General features: G+C 39.4%; 1 protein-coding gene and 1 long non-coding RNA gene across 2 annotated transcripts; both read right to left on the bottom strand.

Moving 5' to 3' along the window:
• Positions 1–918: 918 nt before the first annotated feature.
• On the bottom strand, positions 919–15,185 carry dohh (deoxyhypusine hydroxylase/monooxygenase). Its single transcript, XM_076079263.1, has 6 exons — positions 14,694–15,185; positions 8,455–8,564; positions 7,621–7,788; positions 6,909–6,985; positions 3,529–3,784; positions 919–2,200 (listed from the first exon to the last, which is right to left on the bottom strand). Exons 2-6 carry the CDS (start codon positions 8,561–8,563, stop codon positions 1,890–1,892), a joined length of 921 nt encoding a protein of 306 aa, XP_075935378.1. The 5' UTR covers position 8,564; positions 14,694–15,185; the 3' UTR covers positions 919–1,889.
• Positions 15,186–18,385: 3,200 nt separating this feature from the next.
• LOC142935130 (uncharacterized) lies at positions 18,386–24,941 on the bottom strand. Its single transcript, XR_012947776.1, has 3 exons — positions 24,814–24,941; positions 24,709–24,738; positions 18,386–18,814 (listed from the first exon to the last, which is right to left on the bottom strand). It is a non-coding gene; the product is annotated as an uncharacterized LOC142935130 (long non-coding RNA).
• Positions 24,942–25,093: the final 152 nt, after the last annotated feature.

Raw genomic sequence — 25,093 nt, 5'->3', positions numbered from 1 at the left:
CACAGCAAAGATGGATTAACAAACCTGCTTGTGGGCAAAGTCAAATGTTCTGATGTCCAAGTCTGATATTTATGCTCCACAGTCAACCTATATGCAGGTTCATAAATGTTTGACAGTTGAGTTGTTCTGCCTCAGCAAAATATATTATATAATATATATATATTGTATCGGGCCCGACTGTATTATGTGTATTGGAGAGATGGATTTGCTATGGCACAAAGATTAAAAAGGCAGGTAGATATCCTCTTTAAAGCCGTAGTGCAAATGAAATACTTTGTTTCATTAGGTGCATTCAAAGCCTTTGAAAGGTCATCCAAAGGCTCAACAGGTTCAGTTAATGGTACAATTACAAAAACGTTTCAGTGGAGATAAAGATGAAAATCCCTTTTTAACCCTTTTGCTTTCACATTTAGATCACATCCTCGTTCATATTGTGCACCTTTAGAACAATGTATCCAAAAAAGAAAAAAAGTCTTCATATTTTTATATCAAAATCGAATCATCTTGTCCTCCAGTGAAACTAAATCAGACGTATGCTTACTTAAGCTAATACCAACCAATTAAACAAATATCGTGAAAACATTTGACAAAGGAGGTGATGTGGACCCACAGTAGGTCCGTACTGCCTTCAACTATAAGCCTGCCCACTTTAGCGGTCCAATCAAATGCAAAGGATTTGACTTGAATCCCTCTTGTAACTGTACACCGCTCAAACACTGGGGAATGTGGCACAGAACAGAAGCTAAAGACGCTCCAACTCTAGTGGCACTGGGACTTTAACAATAGTCAGTTAATCCAGGTAGAAAAAGCATCAATGTACAGATGAAGATGTAAAGATAGACAGTACATTGCTGCTCAGCGAACTTCAATACAGCAATAGGACTCAGGAAATAAAAGGAATTGACAATAAAACAAATGTACACAGCATAATTTAATTTCCATAAAGTAGACACTTGGATACAAGATTCAAATCAAGACCTGTGTTCTGCAGTCATCTAGATTGAAGTTTTACTACAATTCCACATTGTTTATATCTGTAGCAGTTTAGTTTGGAACGAACTTTCCCAACAACGAGGTACGTGTACTTCCTAACATACTTGAAATCCACGACAGAGAAGCCTTGGCTTGTGTTAATTCTATGACTATAGAAATAGAATGAGAGTAGAACGGACATTCAAGTGTTTGCTGTGGTCGTTTGACAAGCTCTACAGAAAAGCCCTGTACTTTGAACATAGAGTTAGCCCGCTACAACGGTGACAGGACCTCGCAATGGTAAAGGTACACATTAAAAATGGCCGCCGCTGTGACCATCCTGCTGTTGATTTGAATGACAATGTCCATACTACTCTCATTCTTGTTCTATGGAGCTGACATGAAGCCTGATCAACTGTAATGCAGCCTGGATCACAACCAATGTATGCATTTAGAACAAGTCCATCTCGCTCTGTCTCATGTCCAGTCTGTTGGACTGGATGTTCACATGCAGCTCCCTGACAAAAACAAAAAGAAAGACAAGAAAGAACAAAAACAAGACTTCAATCCGTCAGGTCTTCCACCTTCATCCCTAAGCTGCTGTATGAGGTGCTGTAGTTTCCACAACATTTCAAATGGTAGCAGTGAAGACATAAAGGACTCCTCTCCTGCCTGCCCCCCTACACAGCAACACCCACTGAAACCCACCAACTGGTATGGATTTGATGGGCTTTTACAGTTATACTTTTGATTGTATGTGCAGAGTATCTCTCATACTGTGACCATTCATCCCACAGGACACAATAGTTTTACAGCAGTCTTATTTGCTGTATAAGGAAATACAATAGTACAGAGACAACTGAATGGGTTAAAAAAGCGATTGGCGTGAAAGCACCCCTCAGGTGTAACATAGACCTTTAACGCTCTAAGCTGACCAATCCATCTGCATACTGGAACTGCTCACTGTTTTCGTACTCCAGCATATCTAGCGCGACCTCGCAGCTCTCCTTGACGATACGTTCTCCGTCTCCAAGGTGTTGTTGCAGCACAGCCAGACACTTCTCTTTGCCGATGGACCCAAGAGCCTCTGCCGCCTCGTGTCGGACCATAGGGTTCTCACTAGAACACTCCAGAGCTGCACACAGGGCTGGGACCGATGCCGGATGCTGCATCTGACCCAGGACATAGCCGATCTCATGGCGGAACAGAGCACTGGAGCACTGCAGGCCTGGAGACAAACGTGTTAACAAAGAGACTGCATGACATATAGGTTTTTCCAATGCCATCATCATTCCAGCATTTTTTCAGAGTGCACACAGAAAAATCACATTTATCAGACCAGAACATTCCCTTCCTCTAAAGCTTTATTTTTACATGGTTTGAGCTGACTTTACAGTAAATATCTTTGTTTTTACTTTGCACCTGCTTGTAGGGGTGGGACAGTTCACAAAAGTCTCTGTTCAATAAAAAAAAAAAAAAGCTAGCTTTGTGTAGTCCGTTACGTTACGTGGTGGAGTGGATTCTTGGATGCATTGCGATTCTCTCATGAACAATTATGACTTGATGCAGAAAACTCAAATCAAAATTTTCAAACTCAATTCTCAACGTTATGATCGCCTGTAACAATACTGTGACGCCGGGCTGTCCATTCCTTCCCGCTGCCCCTGAACGCAACAGACGTAACACACGCGTGTCTTGTTTCAGCGACACAGCGATACTCTACAACCAAACCAAAGCTAAAGTCATTGAGTCACTGAGGATAGAAGTAACACGTTATACGTGACATCCGTTGCCACATAATATTGTGTCACCGTACCTGTGCACGTTCTCTGTATGTATAGTTTAACCACGTTTTAGAAAGTGTTATTTTTGTAAGAAAGCTGAATGCTCATTGCCTGTAACAAGGGGATTTGTTTGAAGAGAAGTCTATGTTATATATTTGTGAATAAGGGCAGCTTGTTATGTGACTCAGAACATGCTGAAGTCTATGTTTGTACTACAAGGATGCTGCTACAGGCCCAATATCATTCATCTTCTTGTTGCTTCTCTTTGCAATGTTGGAAATGTAACACTCCAGTTGACACATCTCTTCTATTTGTTACTAATATTGATTGATATTATGAATCATTACAAATATGCAGTGTTTTTAAAATAGCAGATTATTACAGTGAGAAAAAGAATCATGTATCGAAATATGTTAATGCATGAAGAAGACGTATTATAATGGCATCGTAGTCCTCCGAATGGAATCATGAGGTGCCGAGAGATTCCCACCCTACTCTCCAGTAAGTTACCTTCCACATCCTTTCTGTAATGACTTTAATTAGCCGATCATACACTGAAACGTGAGTTCCTTGAAGTGGTGACAGGATAAACTGTCAGTCGTGAACAAACTACAATGCAGTGCAAACGACCCACTCATATTAAAACAGTTTCACAGACTGATGACGTTTCAACTCAAGCTTAAAACCGAGGTTGACATGAAAATGACCAGAAGTAAACAGTTGTGATGTTGTACACAGTGATGCATGAATGAAACAGTAAACTGTCTCCTACCGTCTCCCAGTGCCAGCACAGCCTTCTCGCTGCCCAGGTTACGCAGGGCAAACATTGCACGGTAACGTTCAAAGAGCGGCAGACTCTCATCCAGAAGGACTGAGCGAAGCTCCGACACGCTCTTCCTCACAGCTGGAGGGGCGGGGTCTACAGAGTGGTAGGGGTTCTCATCTGTACTTCCGTCGTCCAACTGCTTCTCTCCTCTAATCTGCAGCCAGTCCAACCGACGGACAGCCAGCTGACACGTCTCTGCAACCTGCAGGGCGGGGGGGCAGATAGAAATACTAAGCTGTGTTTGCACATTTCAGACATGTGTTTTTGTTGACACGGAGAACCGAGACTGAAGCGAAGCTCAAAGAATCATTTCAACTGCTCTGACGTCAGTGTAAACATCAAAGACTCTTAATGTTATGTTTGTAGTTCTAGGGTTAGGATCAGAAAAATAAAAGATTGTATTTTTTGATTAAAAAAAGAATCTTGGAATTAGCAGTTTTAATTACAACAGAACTCTGCTGTGAAGTTCACAGATGACACTACTATCATATTACAAACAATGAGACTTCATATAGAGAGGAAATCAACAACCGTGCAGAGTGGAGCTCAGAGAACAACGTCAGGAAAACCAAGGAGCTGATTGTTGATTTTAGAAAAAAGGAGGAGAAGACTCACACCCCTGTCTACATCAATGGAGCTGAGGTGGAGCAAGTTAGCAGCTTTAAGTTCCTGGTAATCGGCATCACAAACAACCTGACGTGGTCCTCCTCACACATCTCCAGCCTGGTGAAGAAAGCTCATAAACAGCTTTTAACAGAGGAGTGATAGACAGCATCCTGACTGCAAACATTACAAACTGTTATGGGATGTTTAAGGCACAGGACAGGAGGGCTCTACAGCGGGGGATTAAAACCAGAACATCACTGGTACCATCTACTGAGCATCAGTGATGTAGATGAGAAGAGGAGCCTGAGAAGAGCTAAAGGGATAATAAAAGACAAAAGCCACCCAGCCTCAACCTGTTCACCTGCTGCCGTCTGGAGAGAGATGCAGAAGAATCAGCTGCTGAACCAGCAGACCTCAGAACAGCTTCATTCCTCTGGCTGTGAGACTCCACCCTCCAGATAGAATATAGTTCTCTTTCCTATGTAGCAAATTGTGTCGTACAATAACGAGTAGAAACCTTGTGACCTTGTGATTATGCTTATAGCTGCTTGGAGCTAGTGTTCAACAGGTCATAATTATCTCTACTATCCATTTCGAACTGCTGTGATCTTCAACAGACTTTATCATTCAAGTGTCTCTTTGTCTATTGTACCTTCGCCAACACTCATTTTTACTGAACAGAGCATGAACGCATCATAATGTAATTGACTGGAAGCTCCGTCAATGTTAGCGGTGAACAGCGGTGCTGCCAAGCTTAGCCGCTCTCCTGCTGATTTCAACTCAGATTTGTTGTTCACAGTGTAGCATTATCAGGGATCTGTGATTAAAAGGCATTAATGGTGATCTCCTGATCACATACGTTTACCGAGTAATGGCCGATAACACCCGGCAGTTCAACTTTCTTTCACAATTAAACTGTGTAATTAATCTGAGGTTCACATATGTGCAACGAGGGATCACCAATCTGTTACACCACTGCTAATGGTATAATCACTCTTCTACCCTTTTTAATTATCTAGAGCTCTCAAACCACAACACACAGAGACACCACACCTGACAGCCACGTAAGCAATCTCACTGATCTCACTCAGACATCAAAAAACAATCGACTGACCCCAGAGTAGTACTAAAGCAGACTCTGTTACATAGTCTATAAGTTACAAATCGCATGGCAACATTTTTTTCCCTCTATTGGATGATTACACACTTTCTGGTGCAGGCCACAGACACGTAGTTTCCATCAAGGTTTTTTTTGCATAGAGAATTGACCCGTGGCTGACCCTGCCCCCAACGCTGTCAGAGCTACCATCAAGCCCACACTGTCACTTATTGCTCCCTGAAGAACCATCTCATCTTAGGAAAAAAAGACATTTCAAAGAGAAGCACACATGGATGAAGTGCCCCTTTAACTGAACAAATGCATACTGACTGCTCTAAAATAACCTCAATATATTCTGTACTAAAACCAGAGCGTGCCGACTTGTCTTTGTGGGAGCTAAATCCACTTCTTCAAGTGCTTCATAGATGGGTGTGGGCTCTGCACAGTCCCCTTACGTACAACGTAGATGGTCTGGATCAATGTTAGCAGGGTTGCTTTCAAAGCTGCCAAAAAGGGGTTTCTTCCTAATGCATTCCTGTCAATGACGGTTTGAAAGTTCTTTCACTGATTTGTCCACATGAATGTACTCTTGTGTGAGAAGTTATTGCATGTGCATTACAACCACATCTGCCTGCCCTGGATATTTGTTGGACAAGGTCCTCTGCATCTTCTGGGGCACCAAACATGACAACATGAGAAATATTTGGAAAGTTCAAACCCATCCCAAAAGAAGTTGTGGCAACAACCACTCTACCGTTTCCATTCAAAGAGGTACCAGTCATTTCTTACTACTTTGAAAAAATCTTCAGGTCTTCCAAAGCCCTGTAGGAATGTTGGATCTCCTTCCTTACCCTAACCCTTTAGCAATGTAAAACAAGCAGGAGGAAGATAAATAAGGATATCAAGTGACAGATAAAGTTATTGTACACCGAGTGGTCTTGTCAGGGGTGGAGGAAGTATATAAAATGCACCCTGTGACTGTTAAACCGCTATATGATGATGTATTAGGGACAGATAAAGTTCACATAGACAAACTGTGATAGTTGTTTTTCAGTGTTTATAACACCCTTATTGAATGATTATTACTATTCAGGCATTACTGTAGAAGCAGCACTTTGCTGAGGTGGAGCTCATTTTGAACTATTAAATAATCATTTCTTTCCATTATTGATTAATATGCAGATTATTTTCTCAATTAATGGATTGATTGTTTGGTTTGAAGTGAAAATGCTGTCACAATCAGTCCTCTGGTTTACCTTTTGTTTTGCCGTGCTTAACATCACAGCCCTATGAATTGTGGGTAACTCTCTCAGGCAAAGTCTCCAGAAATGCAGACTTATGGAAAGTGTGCATAAAGGGCTAAAAAAACAAAGTGTTCAGCACCAACAAACATGTTTGCTTCCATAAGTGTGCCTCAGAGTGTTTCTGGGAACTCAATTGTGTTTTCATTTACTTCTACTACATTTAATCAATACTGTCATAGTATACAAGTTTAAATGAATCCAGCTTCACAAATATCAGCCAGGATTCTCGTCTTCTTTGCATATTGACTTGATGCAGTTGATGAGGATGTGATCACGTGCCTGCCTGGTACCACTGCCTCGCTAGCTTGTGTTCCTACCTCTATGACAGGATCCTGACTGTACTCTTTCAGTAGGTCCAGAACCACAGGATCACCAATCGCTCCCAGCGCCTCCCCTACAGCAAGACACAGAGTCAGAGCGTCAGACGGGAACACATACTGTTGCTTCTGGTTCTCAAACATAAGGATTTGTATCCTGTGCATCACTGAGGAGTAAATACATGATTTATACAACGAGATGCTGTTACACACATGTTCTACACACTGATTGTTTTCTTCTGTCTGGCTTGTGTCAGGAAGGTCATTTAAAGGTGTGTAGGGGGTCAGCAATTTATTTATTTTTTAATTAAAAAGCACATTTTATTACATTAAAAGTAAATAACCCAAGTCCACACTTGGTTAGAATAGCACGACAGTCCACCGTTGGTAATGTAGGCGTGTGTATGTACATGCATGTGTGAGCCTGAGCTGTGTGAATGAACAGGTAAGGAGTGTCGTAGTATCTATAGAATCCTGATGATACCCATCCGTCACCATGCTAACAGCTCTTTGAATAAATAACAGCCCGTTTGTGCGTTGTGTGAAGAATCACAAGCATGCACATATGTGGGTTGATAGAAAAAGAGGCAAATGAAAGGACTCGTGTGTGTCTGGTAGGGGTATTGCAAAAGGCACAAGAATGCACAAGCATGTGTACCTTTAGTGCCGCACAAACATGTGTTTGGCAGTTCATGAGTGCAAGCATGCTTACCTGCTTCATGCCTGACCATGGGCTCTTGCTGTGTATCTTTGAGAACAGCTGTTAAAGTGGGTATGGCCCGTCTGTCCTGCATCTGTCCGAGGCAGTACGCCAGCTCATGCTTCAGCAGGGCAGACTCATCCGTGAAGGCTTTACTGATCCATTCTATAGCTTCAGCACCTGACCCATGTTAGAGCATCAATCAGTTCACATACATGAACACAGAGTTCCTCTTCAATAGATGCATTATATGTACACAGTGCCCCCTTCCTGGTTTCTTATTGTTTTGCACATTTGTCACACTGAAATGTTTCAGATCAAACTCATTTTAATATTAGACGAAGATAACCAGAGTAAATACAAAATGCAGCTTTTAAATGATGATTTCATGTTTAATATTGTACCCCTAACCCATAGTATCCATTTCACAGAGTGAGACCATTGTGTGGAACTCAACAGAAGGGCTCGCCAGCCAAATGACTAAACAGTCAATTCTTCTTTTAATCTGTGGAATAAACTTCTGAGACAAGGGAATGATGTGTGACTAGTACAAGATGACAAACATCTGCATCTCAAAACAATCCTCATGTCCTCATTCAATACTATTGGCGACTGTGGCTAAGTGGAGAGCAGGGCCGTCCTTCAATCATCGGCGGTTCGATCCCCGGCTTCGGCTCCGCTAGTCGCATGTCGATGTGTCCTCGAGCAAGACACTTAACCCCAAAAATGCTCCCGTAGCTGTGTAGCCTATGGTGTATAGAATCTGAATTGGAAGTCCCTTTGGATAAAAGCGTCTGCTATATGACTGTAATGTGATTTCATACTAAATGTTGGAGGTGGTCTTACCTCCCAGGTTCTTCAAGGTGAATAAGGCTCTGAACCGCCGGGTCAGGTCTAGTCCTGGGTCCGTCAGAACCTGTCCTACTGCTGCCATCTGTTCCCCACTGCTGCTCATCCTGCTCCACAGAGACACACGGTCTGTGCATTAGCTTCTGTGATGTGTAAACCAGTTCATCTTAACATCCTGTGCTGCTTTACAAAGTAAAGCTGCAAAGATTAGTCAATTAATCGATGAACAGATAATTAAGCCACAACTACTTAGAAAATGGATCAATTCATTTATGGGACAAAACATTCTTTTCTTTATAAATGCTTTTCTCCTTCTTCTCAACTTAACGTCATACTAGTTTCAGATCTGAAAGAGTTAAACTCTGCTCTTAACAGAAGCGTAATGTGACGAGTCAGCATCGTTCCACAGCTGAGACACCAGTCTAACAACCATCATATCAAAATGTTAACTTATTTAGTCTTAAAGTGATTATTGAACCATTTCAAAACAGCAGTGCTGGTAACGGCTCATCTTTATTATAGAGCATCTTTGATTTATGTATTCAAACATCTGGCTCTAGCAGGCCCTCCTCACATGTTGAGCCTGTTTCGTGCTCATTCTCGTGGGGGAATATCCACCCGACATTCTGCACTTCCATTCATGTCTTCTGGAACAATAGTTTTAGAGAAAAGTGGGAAAAAGTAATTAGGCTATGAATGAAATGGTAAAACACAATTGATGTAGTAAACATCACAACTTGTATAGTTTCGCTGCTCTAGTCATGTCCCCTCTCACGCTGACCCTGCAGGGTGTCCCACAGTAGACAGTCACCTGACAGGACGGGATGAAGCACTGCACCATTAAAGATTCACTGCTGTTCACTAGGGTTGGGTACCGAAAAGCGGTGCCAATATGGCACCGGTTCCTATACGTCCGGTATCTACCGGACCGAAACGCAACGCAGATTTCGGTGCTTCTTTTCGGTGCCTGAGCCGATTGAAATACTTTTTTTACACTACTCTGATGACTCCGTCCTGTCAGCAGGTAAGGATAGCCTCGGTCCTCCGCTCCTCACTCATATTATTACAACCAGGTACTTAGCGCTGCCGCTCATAAGCACAACATCCACAGCCACGCGAAAGCTTCTTTGCCAGAGAAGGCAAATATGCTCATATTTCTGCAAAATAATTGCTGAAGTTTGAAGCTGTAGTGTGTGTACAGAGTGTGTGTGTGTTTTGTATTTATTTATATTTATTTAAGTATACTGTAAACTGTTAACAGTTAATATATTGTTCATAGTTTGAAGTTAAAAAGTTTGAAGCTGTAGTTTGAAGCCAAGTGTTTTGTATTTATTTATATTTATAGTACACTTTAAACAGTTAATATATTGTTCAATTTGAAGAACAAAGTATCGGTTCAGGCACCGTTTAGGCACCAGTATCGTTTTAAAAGTATCATTTTAGCACCGGTATCGGAAAAAACCCAAACGATACCCATCCCTGCTGTTCACTATTTAAAGACAAAGTCCATCCTCCTTTCTTTGTTAACAAAGAGTTTAATCTCACGGTTGTTCAGTACATCCGTGAGTTTTAGTTCCAGTAAGAAGTCCTTCTCCATTCATGGACGCCAGTGAAGACAGTCGAGCCTCCCCAGTTGTATTTCTTGAACACGTTTTAATGCGTTTGAGGCTGAAAATGTCCGCTCGGCAGGCAGCAGATATTGGGATTGTCACCGCCCAATATGTCAGGCTAGCCCACTGACCAATCACGTACTTGTAGGCCAGCTAGAAGGCTCTGACACGTCAAAGAATACGCCCAACATGTCAAACTAAAGATCTGATTGGTTGAAGAATATGACAATCAACAATATCGTCCCCATTCACTTAAACTGCACATGGATGCACTTGTGAGTCTGCAGGCCTCTGCCTCTGTTCTTACCTAGAGACACAGAGGTGAAATCTGATTGGATAAAAGCTCTACTTAAAACAAGCTGCGCTGGAAGCAGAGCAACTGAGGAAGACAGTAGCTGTGCAATGAGAACATAAGATGATGGGGAAAATATTTTTATAAATTATAATACATGTAGTGTATTTTTTATTTTTTTTTCGTAAATTGTGTTTATTCTCAAAAGCAGAGTACACAGTTATACATTGCACATGTCATTTGCTCCCCCCAACACAGAACAAATCACACTGCTTCAATTGTCAAAAAGCGCATTACAGTATTAGTAGCTCAAGTATACACAAAAGTAAAAATGGTGTAGGAGGGTATTACAGACAAACAGAAACCAGTAATGAGTTTCTGGAAATTGGAAGTTATTGCTATTCTTAATTCCTACAACAACGTCAAGATAAATCGGTCAAGGCCACAGAGATGGTTTATGAATCTAATGAGAGAGTCTTCAATTTATCAAAGTATCGTATGATCGGACCCCAAGTAGATTCGAATTTCTCAGGCTGTCGCCGCAGCGAGAACTTAATTTTCTCCAATTTTAAAAAGAACACCAGGTCCTTTAACCACATGGAGGAACTGGGAGGACGAGGTGACTTCCAGTCCAATAGGATTCTCCTTCCTGCCAAGAGGGTTGAGAAAGCAATTATGTTTTTGTGTTGCTTCATTAACGTCTGACCTCCACTCCCATGAACACCAAAGATGCACATCCAGGCGTTGGGTAAAATATTCAGATTAAGGGACTGTGATAGAACTTTGAATATTGTCTCCCAGTAATTTGCCAGTTTGGGGCAGAACCAAAACATGTGAGTAAGATCTGCTGGTGAGTTGTGACATCTATTGCAGTTATCCTTTACATTGGAGTAAATTTTTGAAAGTTTAAAGTTAGAGTAGTGCAGGCGATGCAGTACCTTGAATTGTAGTACATTTAACCGTGCACACGAAGAGCTGTTATTGACTCCAATTAGGGCCTGGTTCCAAAATGAGTCTGGTATGTTCATGGCAAGTTCTTTTTCCCAGTCTACTTTGATTTTGACAATGTTAGTCACAGTAATTGAGTTAATTGTTTGATATATTCGGGATATAAATCCTTTTTCCTCTGGTGGTGTGTTCAGAATTTCCTCATACACGGAGTCTAGCGGTGGACTCGGAAAATTGGGGTTGTTAGATTTAGCAAAATTTCACACTTGAAAGTAGCGAAACAGATGGGAGTGAGGGATATTATATTTCTTAAATATATCCTCAGAGCTTCCGAACACCCCACCAATGTATAACTGACCCATGTTGAAAATGCCATTTTTAAGCCATAGCGAGAATGCATGGTCCAGTCTGGCTGGAGGGAAGAGGTGATTATCATGAATAGGGGTTACAGTAGATAGATCTTTGAAGCCAAATTGTGCGTGAAACTGCGCCAGAATTTTTAATGTTGCAATTACTATCGGGTTAGATGAATATTTTCTTGGGGAGAATGGTAGTCTAGAGGTGAAGTAATCAACTCCGGTCCCGTCGTCTCCATTAGCAGGTCCGCTAGAAACTGCTTCGGTTCCCTGCCAGTTTCGCTGCCCTCTGGTACGTTCACGATGCGGAGGTTGGATCTTCGGGACCTGTTTTCCAGGTCCTCCACACGGTCGTAGAGAAGTTTATTCTGTGACTGCATGGATTTAATGGTCGCTTCGGCCGAAGTGAGCCGCTCAAAGTGTTTGCCCACTATTGTTTCTGTTTCGATGAGACGTTTGTTAAATGAAATCACATCCCCTCGCAGCGCGTCCATGGAAACATGTAGTGACTGAGATGAAGTCTGTATCAGCGCCGCCATGTCGTCTTTCATACCGGTACGGTGGTTTTCCAGCAGGGAGGACAGCTGCTGCATCGTGACGGGCTCCCCCACGTTCTCGGGGGCTGAGTGGGTTTCCTCACCTGGGGATGGGCTCCCAGCCATTTTAGCTAGCGCTAACTTTCCAGCTAGTGAAGTAGTAGCACGAGTTGCCTGGGTTTGTGAGCCTTGTTGTTTGTTATGTTTCGGTCATTTTTCCATCCAGTTGTCTTCCTAGCTGGTTTGGAAACTTGCCGTATGGTTAAAAAGTGTAACAAAAAGAAGGTCTTAAAGGTCAAATATAAAAAGTAGTCGGGAGCTTCTCCGCACGCGACTGCTCGCTACATGCTCTAACCGGAAGTCCCTACATGTAGTGTATTTAAGAAAAATTATGAAATTAAAAAATAGCTATAGCTTTGTGATTGTGTTTAGGCCAGCAGAGAAGGCCTTGCAGGCCCTGACGGCCCACCACTGAAACATACTGACTGTCAAAGAGTCATGACTTTGAGAAAAAGGCCTTCAAAGTTTGCAGTACACGTTTATTTATTTATCAAATGAATCATGAACCAAAACAAATGAATCGAGACGTGTTTTCTCTCACACGCGCACACACACACGCGCACACGCACACACACACACACACACACGGCATAAATGAGTACTTGAGTGAACTCATTGCATGTGAACCTGGATCAACAAGAGAACTATTAACACAAGTTAATTCAGATAAAGAAGCTGCATGTGAACATTAAAGCAATGAAAGAGATTAATAATCCTCATTCAAAAAGCAAACAAGCAGCTGTGACTTTCAGAGGGCGGTCCAGCTCGATATTATGAGGGCACTACAATCAAAACCCCCAAATGCTCAAAAGAATTAATAAATCATAATAAAACGGGACGTTGACATAAATCCAAGTTCATCTCGAGACGTTGTGACATCCGACTGATCAAGACACATTTAGTGAGGGATTTGACGAAGGCATCGAAGCCACCTACTCTCTCATTCTCTCTCGTCCGTGGGAATCCTTCAAAAGACACCGATGAAGGAACGCGAGGCCAAGTGATCTAAATGTTTTATTTCCTGGTTAGTCGGCAATGGGTCCTTAAGGGCCACTCCTATTGCTAGTGTTACGTGCGGGTGCTTGGATAGAAAGAAGAGGATGGAGAGAAGCAATCATTTTTCAAATTTGATGCATCAAGTCAAAAAACATGTTACATGAAATCCAATTCTACAAAAATTTGAAGTTATACAACGACTGAGTTCAAATATCAAATAATCTTTGACTCATCTTAAAAGCCTTTATTGGCGAGCTACAATTTCCACTAGATTCTACAGTTTGAGAACATTAAGGGGAACGTTATGATATTGAAAATGTCTTCATTTTTGAACTGTTGTAAAGAGGTTTAAGGTGAGCCAGTCACTGTACAGCTTTAAGGGCCCCATTTAATAAACATTTCAAATAAATTCCAATTTAAGACTACTCTGCAAGATTCATATTTCTAAGTTTGTATCTCCTTTTCTAAATGTTGTTCATGTTCTCTTCATATCACACAATATTTTAGCATAAACATATTTATACACTTATATTCTATGCATTAGGCTACTTTTATTAAAATACCATGTAAGCTGCATTACATACAGTAACACTATGTAATGTCATTGTATCTCATTCTACTTTATAATATACCAATAGTATTCCGTTATAGCCAGCTGTTACATCTAATTGTATGTCTTTCTTCTTACATATTTGATTGTTTATTAGTTATGTTAAGATGTTTGCATGATACAATAGAAGTCACGTGGTCTTTGTAAATGTTAGGATCAAGATGTTCACATTATTAAAGTGAAACAAACAAAAGTAAAGGCGTTTCATTATTTCATGATATCTGAGGTGGTCTGCTCTCAATCCCAAGTGAAGCACTTTAGTGTTCATTTTGAAGTCATACTGTGTAAATGTATTCTTTATTCATATATTTAATTAAGTATTCACACAATTGGAATTACAATTTTCTTCAAATACAGTTTGCATGCGGTGATTATTTTTGTTTTTTAAGTCAACATTGATACAAATGTATAATTATTCATTCATTAATTTAGTTTAATTTATTTATGTATCAATTGATTTAGTTTTTTAATGTATTCATTATTTTATCTATGGTTTAATGGGACATGTCTTATCACGTTCACCGGAACTTTGCTTTTATTTTGAAGTCAGTTCTTACCGTCCCTACCGTAATGCCTCGTACATACGCGTAGCGCAAAACAACGTGCGGGCTGGACTTGTTTTTCGAAGTGGAGGCTGGCTTGACCGAGTCCATGAGTGTACGGAATAAAGTCCTGAGTTAAACCCTCTTATATGCAGTCTATAGTTAAACCAAGGGACCTATAAACCATCACATAACTTCAGCTACACATGCCATTGGCTATACATATTTCAAAAATCCCAACACACGACGGTGAAGAAAGCAAAACTAAGCGGCGAAACCTACTAACCTTCAGACTCAGCAGGTAAATTTGAAGAAGAGCTCTTCCCTGTGAGTCAGTTGCTGCCTGCCGCTGCATGCGTCCTGCAACTTCCGCTGGCTACCTCTTCTTCTTCTTCTTCTGGTTAAACGGTTGTTGGCATCCAGCTTATTGGTGCATTACCGCCACCTTCTGCTCCGGAGTGTTGATCAGCCAATAGACTTACAAGCTTTCCCACAAAACAAAACAAAAAATTTAATTCATAAAAACAATAACAATAAAAAAAATACCACACATACCACATCAACCTATATTTTATCCTCCATGTTTTACACTCTCGACCTATAAAACCCCAGCCTCTGACAAGCACCCTTGTACCACATCCCTACATTTCCATCGTATCCTCTAAAAAACCCTGTGTTCCTTAAGACCCTCACCCATGCTCAGTACTCCTTTCAGTGAGCATTCATGCACCCGGATTCCCTCACATTATTCCTCATCATCTCTCTCTCTGCATCTCATACTCACTACAACTCACCACTACGTGCTCAGCTGACTCCTCTTCTCCACATCCCTCACACAACCCTGTCTGGTGTTTCATTTTCAGTGATTTCTTTAGCGCACTATGGCCCAACCGTAACCTTGTCAACACTGTTTCCTCTCTCCTGCTCCTGCTTCCTACCCTGGTAACTTTGACACTCTTTTGAATATGATATAAATGTCTCAATTTATCTTCTCTGTCCCACATTTTTTGCCACATTTGGTTGATTTTTTTCCCCAGATAATACACTTGACCTCTGCCTTACTGATGCTGATTTGCATATCTATGTTTCCTTTCTTTAAAGCCCTCTTTGCCAACTCCGCCCTCTCATTCCCACTCACCCCTACATGCACTGAACCAGGAGTTTAACCTCACCTCCCTGTTTAGTTATTCTGGTGGCTGACTGAAGGACTTCATACAGTTTGTCTTGACGGCTGTTTGAATGAAAATACTTAAACTTGCTTTTGGGCTGAAGATGAGTCGGAACACCTCAACACCTTTTCCTGTCTTGCTTTTTCCACCCATCGTGAAACCAGCTCTGCCAGCATCTCCACTGTGTAAACTAGGTTATCAGTTGTTCTTCTGTTGATTCCTATTGCTTTAGCTGGTGTTGCCGCCCCATATCCTGTCTCAGGTTTCTAAGCACCATCTGTGTAAATCTGTGTAAAATCACTGTATTCTTTCATTATATGCTCTTACCAAATCAACATCATCATTTTATTTCCTTTTGACCTCGAACAAATACCAGTCTATATCAGGCCACACACGTGTCCATGGAGCCATCACCGGGTAAACTACAGAGGGGCTTATCCTCCGATCAAACACTGCAATGACTGACGATGTATTCCCTTCCTAAAACTACTCTGACGCATTCCTCTCAAGCTCATATGAAAGCCGTTCTGTTATCATCCTGTCCATTATCTTACACATATTAGATGTTAGTGCTGTTGGTCTGTAGCTGGTGGGCTTAGATGGATCTGTGCCAGGTTTTCTAATCAGAATCACTACTGCCTCTTTCCATGCGCTCTGTAACTTTCCTTCTTCCTAAACGTTGTTATAAAGGCACAGCAGCTTCCAGTGTGCTCCTTTTCCTAAATACCTTCGCAAAATGTAGCATACCTGACCCTCCCTGGTGATGTGGGTCTGTTAGCATAACGTAGCCCACACAGGTAGCTGTTTTATATCTGCTGTGTGCCGGACACAGCCTTGTGCACAATGCGCTGTGCACCCCGTGCAAATCTGTTAATCTACAGATATACACATGTTCACACTGAAAGGAAAACTAGATAGCAACAACAGATGAAGTTGTAACACATTTCCCAGAAACTGAAAGGAGGTTTAGAGATGGTGGAAGTCCACAATTATTTTCCATTAGGTTCTTATTTATCTAAACAAAGCTGCTTCAGTGAATCAACTTACCAGTGACATTGAGGTGACATTTCTCAGAGTTCCTCCCATAACTTGTGAGCACTTCACACAGGTACAGAGCTGAGTCAGCAGTCCTGAGTCTGGACACATGAAGTCTGAGTCCTTCTCTGAGGACGTCTTTGTCACACTGGACTCGTCCTGCAAACTGTATCCTGAGACTCTGGGACCTCGACACCTTCATGAAACAGGACTGAGGGTCTGACAACAGTTAGCAGTTGAAAGAAGATATTAAGGAGTCAAGTGAGCGGTCAGTGTTGGTGGTGAACAGCCATCCCAGTGTGATGTTGTGGTTCTCCTCTGCCTGATAGGAGCTCTGTGGCACATTCACTACAAATGATCCTGTTGAGGAGACAGAGAGGGAGAGTGAGGAGCAGACGAACTGACAGCGTTAACATGAGAGCCTTTAAACTGTGTTTAGTGATGCTTCAGAGCTGTATTGCTTTAAAAATACAAAAATCAACTCACCACAGACACAGCAGGTCAGGATGAAGAGCAGCAGGATCCTGCAGATCATCTTCTCCCTGTGAGAGGAGACAGAGGGGAAGAGTCACAAACACATCACCTCAAAACTCAGTTAGATGAAGACATCAAACATTTACAGTGAAACTCACTTTGTGTCACAACATGGCGCCAGAGGTTAAACTTTGAACCATAAGCAGGAAACATAATGTAACCAGGTGTTTTTCTCACTGAGCTGCAGTGACCTTTTATTTACCTTGTGCGTCTTCAGTCTTATAAAGATCTGCATTTCAAGACGAAACTGTCCTCTGGTGTGAGTTCAGAACAGTGGCGGCTGGTGGAACATGTTCTAGGTAGGGCCATCCTATCAATGTCAGCAAACATCCCAGTATGATTTAATGCAAAAAAATGAAAGTATCAAACATGCATTACTACTTTGCAGTTAAATATTTAACATTTATTCCAACACGAAAAAAATCAGTAAATAACACTTATATAATATAATATAATATAATATAATATAATATAACATGTGTATTTATTGAGATGCCCCTATGGACCTTGTTATAGGAGGTAAAGATCAGGAGAAGTAAACATGAAGTGTAATTATGAATACTGATGTTAAATTAAGCTATGATGAGTTTTCACTGTTAATTTACCATCTCAATTAAATGTTGATGCCTCCATGACCAAGTTAAGATGAGACTGAGGACAACTATGTAGAAGAAAAGATGTTCACTTTGCCTAATATGTAGCTTGACAGAGTTCTCCATGTGTGTCCTGGTGTTCTCATGTTTCCTTACCTCCTCATCCCTCACTCCCTAACTGTCCGTGCTGGATCTGTCCCCTTTGTTTTAAAAAGCTAAATACGTTATTAGCATGACGTCATCCAGCTAGCCAAACCTGTCTGGTGTTCAGCTAGTGGAGAAGCTTCGCATGTACTGCTTCCCTTTCCCGCTAGTCTGCTGTCTGATTGTGGGGTCAGGCTGATCTGGGATCAGCTCTTTGGCCTGCAGAATCTCCGCCAAATTCTCCTCTCAAACGAGACCTGGAGGAGTAGCGCTCGCGCTCGCCTGTCGAGACTTCTCCTGACGAGAACACGCAGCTAGGGGGTTTTGGCACCACGGTGAATCTATTTGAGGGCTCTGATTGGCTAAATTGTATGTCACTCATTTATATCTTTAATCAGCAATTGGCTAAACTGCTTCATAGACCCGCCTCTTTTGGGCCAAATCGATTTGGCCCCCCTAGCTGCGCGTTCTGAGACGTGTTGTGCACACAGGCGGAGAGCACGAGCAGGAAAAGCATATATTTTGCGCAGATATCATATTTTACACATATTACTGGGTACATTCCATAGTTCAAAAACACAAATATTGACAATTTGTATAATTTATGATTATTATAATTATTATTTTTTTTTTTTGTGTGGCTCAAGGTGGGGCCAGGCCCCATGGCCCTCTATTGGCCAGCCACCACTGGTTCAGAAGTCTTCTCAGCAAAAGGCAACCTGGAGAATGAAGAAGACCATGTAAACACGAGAGAAAGCTCAGGGGCTGATGGCGAGACGCAGGGGTTGGAGGTTCGACTCCCGAGAGAAGCAACTTACACAGTAACTGCGAACAGATGTTGACTGGCTGTACTTTTAGGCGGTATTTCCTTCAGAGAAGACTGAGTAGGGATGAAACTTTAAGTCTCCAAAGTGTGAAAGTCTCACCAGGTTCTAAGGAGGGGAATTAACACAAAATATGATCTTTTTAGGTGTAGTGGTTATATTTCATGGTGTAGTGGTTATATTTCACGTTGTAGTGGTTATATTTCATGGTGTAGTGGGTATATTTCATGGTGTAGTGGGTATATTTCATGTTGTAGTGGTTATATTGGTGTAGTGGTTATATTTAATGGTGTAGTGGTTATATTTCATGGTGTAGTGGTTATATTTCATGTTGTAGTGGTTATATTTCATGTTGTAGTGGTTATATTGGTGTAGTGGTTATATTTCATGGTGTAGTGGTTATATTTCACGTTGTAGTGGTTATATTTCATGTTGTAGTGGTTATATTTCATGTTGTAGTGGTTATATTGGTGTAGTGGTTATATTTCATGGTGTAGTGATTATATTGGTGTAGTGGTTATATTTCATGGTGTAGTGGTTATATTTCACTTTGTAGTGGTTATATTTCATGGTGTATTGGTTATATTTCATGTTGTAGTGGTTATATTTCATGGTGTAGTGGTTATATTTCATGGTGTAGTGGTTATATTTCATGGTGTAGTGATTATATTTCATGTTGTAGTGGTTATATTTCATGTTGTAGTGGTTATATTGGTGTAGTGGTTATATTTCATGGTGTAGTGGTTATATTTCACATTGTAGTGGTTATATTTCATGTTGTAATGGTTATATTGGTGTAGTGGTTATATTTCATGGTGTAGTGGTTATATTACACGTTGTAGTGGTTATATTTCATGGTGTAGTGATTATATTTCATGTTGTAGTGGTTATATTTCATGTTGTAGTGGTTATATTGGTGTAGTGGTTATATTTCATGGTGTAGTGGTTATATTTCACGTTGTAGTGGTTATATTTCATGGTGTAGTGGTTATATTTCATGGTGTAGTGGTTAGTGGTTATATTTCATGGTGTAGTGATTATATTTCATGGTGTATTGGTTATATTTCATGTTGTGGTTATATTTCACGTAGTGGTTATATTTCATGGTGTATTGGTTATATTTCATGTTGTAGTGGTTATATTTCATGTTGTAGTGGTTATATTGGTGTAGTGGTTATATTTCATGTTGTAGTGGTTATGTTTCATAGTGTAGTGGTTATATGTCATGGTGTAGTGGTTATATTTCATGGTGTAGTGGTTATATTTCAAGTTGTAGTGGTTATATTTCATTGTGTATTGGTTATATTTCATGTTGTAGTGGTTATATTTCATGGTGTAGTGGTTATATTTCATGGTGTAGTGGTTATATTTCACTTTGTAGTGGTTATATTTCATGGTGTAGTGGTTATATTTCATGGTGTAGTGGTTATATTTCACTTTGTAGTGGTTATATTTCATGGTGTATTGGTTATATTTCATGTTGTAGTGGTTATATTTCATGGTGTAGTGGTTAGTGGTTATATTTCATGGTGTAGTGGTTATATTTCATGTTGTAGTGGTTATATTTCATGTTGTAGTGGTTATATTGGTGTAGTGGTTATATTTCATGTTGTAGTGGTTATATTTCATAGTGTAGTGGTTATATGTCATGGTGTAGTGGTTATATTTCATGGTGTAGTGGTTATATTTCACGTTGTAGTGGTTATATTTCATTGTGTATTGGTTATATTTCATGGTGTAGTGGTTATATTTCACGTTGTAGTGGTTATATTTCATGTTGTAGTGGTTATATTTCATGTTGTAGTGGTTATATTGGTGTAGTGGTTATATTTCATGGTGTAGTGATTATATTGGTGTAGTGGTTATATTTCATGGTGTAGTGGTTATATTTCACTTTGTAGTGGTTATATTTCATGGTGTATTGGTTATATTTCATGTTGTAGTGGTTATATTTCATGGTGTAGTGGTTATATTTCATGGTGTAGTGGTTATATTTCACTTTGTAGTGGTTATATTTCATGGTGTATTGGTTATATTTCATGTTGTAGTGGTTATATTTCATGGTGTAGTGATTATATTTCATGTTGTAGTGGTTATATTTCATGTTGTAGTGGTTATATTGGTGTAGTGGTTATATTTCATGGTGTAGTGGTTATATTTCACATTGTAGTGGTTATATTTCATGTTGTAATGGTTATATTGGTGTAGTGGTTATATTTCATGGTGTAGTGGTTATATTACACGTTGTAGTGGTTATATTTCATGGTGTAGTGATTATATTTCATGTTGTGGTTATATTTCATGTTGTAGTGGTTATATTGGTGTAGTGGTTATATTTCATGGTGTAGTGGTTATATTTCACGTTGTAGTGGTTATATTTCATGGTGTAGTGGTTATATTTCATGGTGTAGTGGTTAGTGGTTATATTTCATGGTGTAGTGGTTATATTTCATGGTGTATTGGTTATATTTCATGTTGTGGTTATATTTCACGTAGTGGTTATATTTCATGGTGTATTGGTTATATTTCATGTTGTAGTGGTTATATTTCATGTTGTAGTGGTTATATTGGTGTAGTGGTTATATTTCATGTTGTAGTGGTTATGTTTCATAGTGTAGTGGTTATATGTCATGGTGTAGTGGTTATATTTCATGGTGTAGTGGTTATATTTCACGTTGTAGTGGTTATATTTCATTGTGTATTGGTTATATTTCATGTTGTAGTGGTTATATTTCATGGTGTAGTGGTTATATTTCATGGTGTAGTGGTTATATTTCACTTTGTAGTGGTTATATTTCATGGTGTAGTGGTTATATTTCATGGTGTAGTGGTTATATTTCACTTTGTAGTGGTTATATTTCATGGTGTATTGGTTATATTTCATGTTGTAGTGGTTATATTTCATGGTGTAGTGGTTAGTGGTTATATTTCATGGTGTAGTGGTTATATTTCATGGTGTATTGGTTAGATTTCATGTTGTGGTTATATTTCACGTAGTGGTTATATTTCATGGTGTATTGGTTATATTTCATGTTGTAGTGGTTATATTTCATGTTGTAGTGGTTATATTGGTGTAGTGGTTATATTTCATGTTGTAGTGGTTATGTTTCATAGTGTAGTGGTTATATGTCATGGTGTAGTGGTTATATTTCATGGTGTAGTGGTTATATTTCACGTTGTAGTGGTTATATTTCATTGTGTATTGGTTATATTTCATGTTGTAGTGGTTATATTTCATGGTGTAGTGGTTATATTTCATGGTGTAGTGGTTATATTTCACTTTGTAGTGGTTATATTTCATGGTGTAGTGGTTATATTTCATGGTGTAGTGGTTAGTGGTTATATTTCATGGTGTAGTGGTTATATTTCATGGTGTATTGGTTATATTTCATGTTGTGGTTATATTTCACGTAGTGGTTATATTTCATGGTGTATTGGTTATATTTCATGTTGTAGTGGTTATATTTCATGTTGTAGTGGTTATATTGGTGTAGTGGTTATATTTCATGTTGTAGTGGTTATGTTTCATAGTGTAGTGGTTATATGTCATGGTGTAGTGGTTATATTTCATGGTGTAGTGGTTATATTTCACGTTGTAGTGGTTATATTTCATGGTGTATTGGTTATATTTCATGTTGTAGTGGTTATATTTCATGGTGTAGTGGTTATATTTCATGGTGTAGTGGTTATATTTCACTTTGTAGTGGTTATATTTCATGGTGTAGTGGTTATATTTCATGGTGTAGTGGTTATATTTCACTTTGTAGTGGTTATATTTCATGGTGTATTGGTTATATTTCATGTTGTAGTGGTTATATTTCATGGTGTAGTGGTTAGTGGTTATATTTCATGGTGTAGTGGTTATATTTCATGGTGTATTGGTTATATTTCATGTTGTGGTTATATTTCACGTAGTGGTTATATTTCATGGTGTATTGGTTATATTTCATGTTGTAGTGGTTATATTTCATGTTGTAGTGGTTATATTGGTGTAGTGGTTATATTTCATGTTGTAGTGGTTATGTTTCATAGTGTAGTGGTTATATGTCATGGTGTAGTGGTTATATTTCATGGTGTAGTGGTTATATTTCACGTTGTAGTGGTTATATTTCATTGTGTATTGGTTATATTTCATGTTGTAGTGGTTATATTTCATGGTGTAGTGGTTATATTTCATGGTGTAGTGGTTATATTTCATGGTGTAGTGGTTAGTGGTTATATTTCATGGTGTAGTGGTTATATTTCATGGTGTATTGGTTATATTTCATGTTGTGGTTATATTTCACGTAGTGGTTATATTTCATGGTGTATTGGTTATATTTCATGTTGTAGTGGTTATATTTCATGTTGTAGTGGTTATATTGGTGTAGTGGTTATATTTCATGTTGTAGTGGTTATGTTTCATAGTGTAGTGGTTATATGTCATGGTGTAGTGGTTATATTTCATGGTGTAGTGGTTATATTTCACGTTGTAGTGGTTATATTTCATTGTGTATTGGTTATATTTCATGTTGTAGTGGTTATATTTCATGGTGTAGTGGTTATATTTCATGGTGTAGTGGTTATATTTCACTTTGTAGTGGTTATATTTCATGGTGTAGTGGTTATATTTCATGGTGTAGTGGTTATATTTCACTTTGTAGTGGTTATATTTCATGGTGTATTGGTTATATTTCATGTTGTAGTGGTTATATTTCATGGTGTAGTGGTTATATTTCACGTTGTAGTGGTTATATTTCATGTTGTAGTGGTTATATTGGTGTAGTGGTTATATTTCATGGTGTAGTGGTTATATTTCACATTGTAGTGGTTATATTTCATGGTGTAGTGATTATATTTCATGTTGTAGTGGTTATATTTCATGTTGTAGTGGTTATATTGGTGTAGTGGTTATATTTCATGGTGTAGTGGTTATATTTCACAGTGTAGTGGTTATATTGGTGTAGTGGTTATATTTCATGGTGTATTGGTTATATTTCACAGTGTAGTAGTTATATTTCATGTTGTAGTGGTTATATTTCACATTGTAGTGGTTATATTTCATGTTGTAGTGGTTATATTGATGTAGTGGTTATATTTCATGGTATAGTGGTTATATTTCATGTTGTAGTGGTTATATTGGTGTAGTGGTTATATTTCATGGTGTAGTGGTTATATTTCACGTTGTAGTGGTTATATTTCATGGTGTAGTGATTATATTGGTGTAGTGGTTATATTTCATGGTGTAGTGGTTATATTTCACGTTGTAGTGGTTATATTTCATGGTGTAGTGATTATATTGGTGTAGTGGTTATATTTCATGGTGTAGTGGTTATATTTCACGTTGTAGTGGTTATATTTCATGGTGTAGTGATTATATTTCATGTTGTAGTGGTTATATTGGTGGTGCTTATATTTCATGGTGTAGTGATTATATTTCATGTTGTAGTGGTTATATTGGTGTAGTGCTTATATTTCATGGTGTAGTGGTTATATTTCACATTGTAGTGGTTATATTGGTGTAGTGCTTATATTTCATGGTGTAGTGGTTATATTTCATGGTGTAGTGGTTATATTTCATGGTGTAATAGGCACAGATGTGTGGTGTGGTGCAAATGGCTTCATCTTTCTCCTCTTTTCTTCCCAGCTGAGTGCACATTTTCCAGAACAAAACCGAGGATCTTCACTCATCCTCTGACCTACAGTATGTCGTCTTGGTCTTCTGCATGAATGTACGCAGAGGGGTCATGAGGGTTCAGGGTCATGTCGGCGCATTTACAATTCCTAAATACAATAAATGAGTGGTCTTCTGTTCCATACTCCCTGCTGGTGCTCGGCTCTTGGCAGCCCCATGTACTTACAAGCATTCTCTGTGTATTTGACTTCTTCATTCTGTGTGTTAGACCTCAAAATTCACAGTACCAGATAAGGTTTGAACCCACAACCTCAGTCAACTTATTGTTTCTCTGCATGTTTGACTTATTCACTTTGGGTGTTGGACATCAAAGTTCTGTAGTACTTACTCAAAAGTAGATTCAGAAGAACTCCCGTTTCTAAAAATATAAAACAAAATGGCCGTGTTTGTAAGGTCGAGTATAAACCGAGCTTAAAGCTAGGTTTGTGCTTACCGTAGTGAAACGGCCGCGAGGTGCGTGCATCAAAAAATGACATCAAAGTTAGAACGTCCAAAGTCTTTTCTACACTGCCCGGTGAACATTGTGCAGGAGGAATACTTATCTTATTGGCCTAAAACGTTTTCTGAACATTTAAATATGCCAAATCGATAAATATTTACATCAGGGAGTAAAATATCAATAATGTGTCAGTATTTTGTTCTGTGATGTAGATTCTCAGAAATAAAGAGGACATGACCTGGTGGTTGTCCTGGGTGTGACTTGTACTTAAGCC

This window comes from Anarhichas minor, unplaced genomic scaffold, assembly GCF_050575085.1.
Source record: "Anarhichas minor isolate MPS153535 unplaced genomic scaffold, ASM5057508v1 ptg000071l, whole genome shotgun sequence".
In the NCBI taxonomy this organism is placed as follows: domain Eukaryota; kingdom Metazoa; phylum Chordata; class Actinopteri; order Perciformes; family Anarhichadidae; genus Anarhichas; species Anarhichas minor.
Note: the sequence above shows the minus strand (reverse complement) of the source record. Positions and strands in the feature narration are given on the sequence as shown.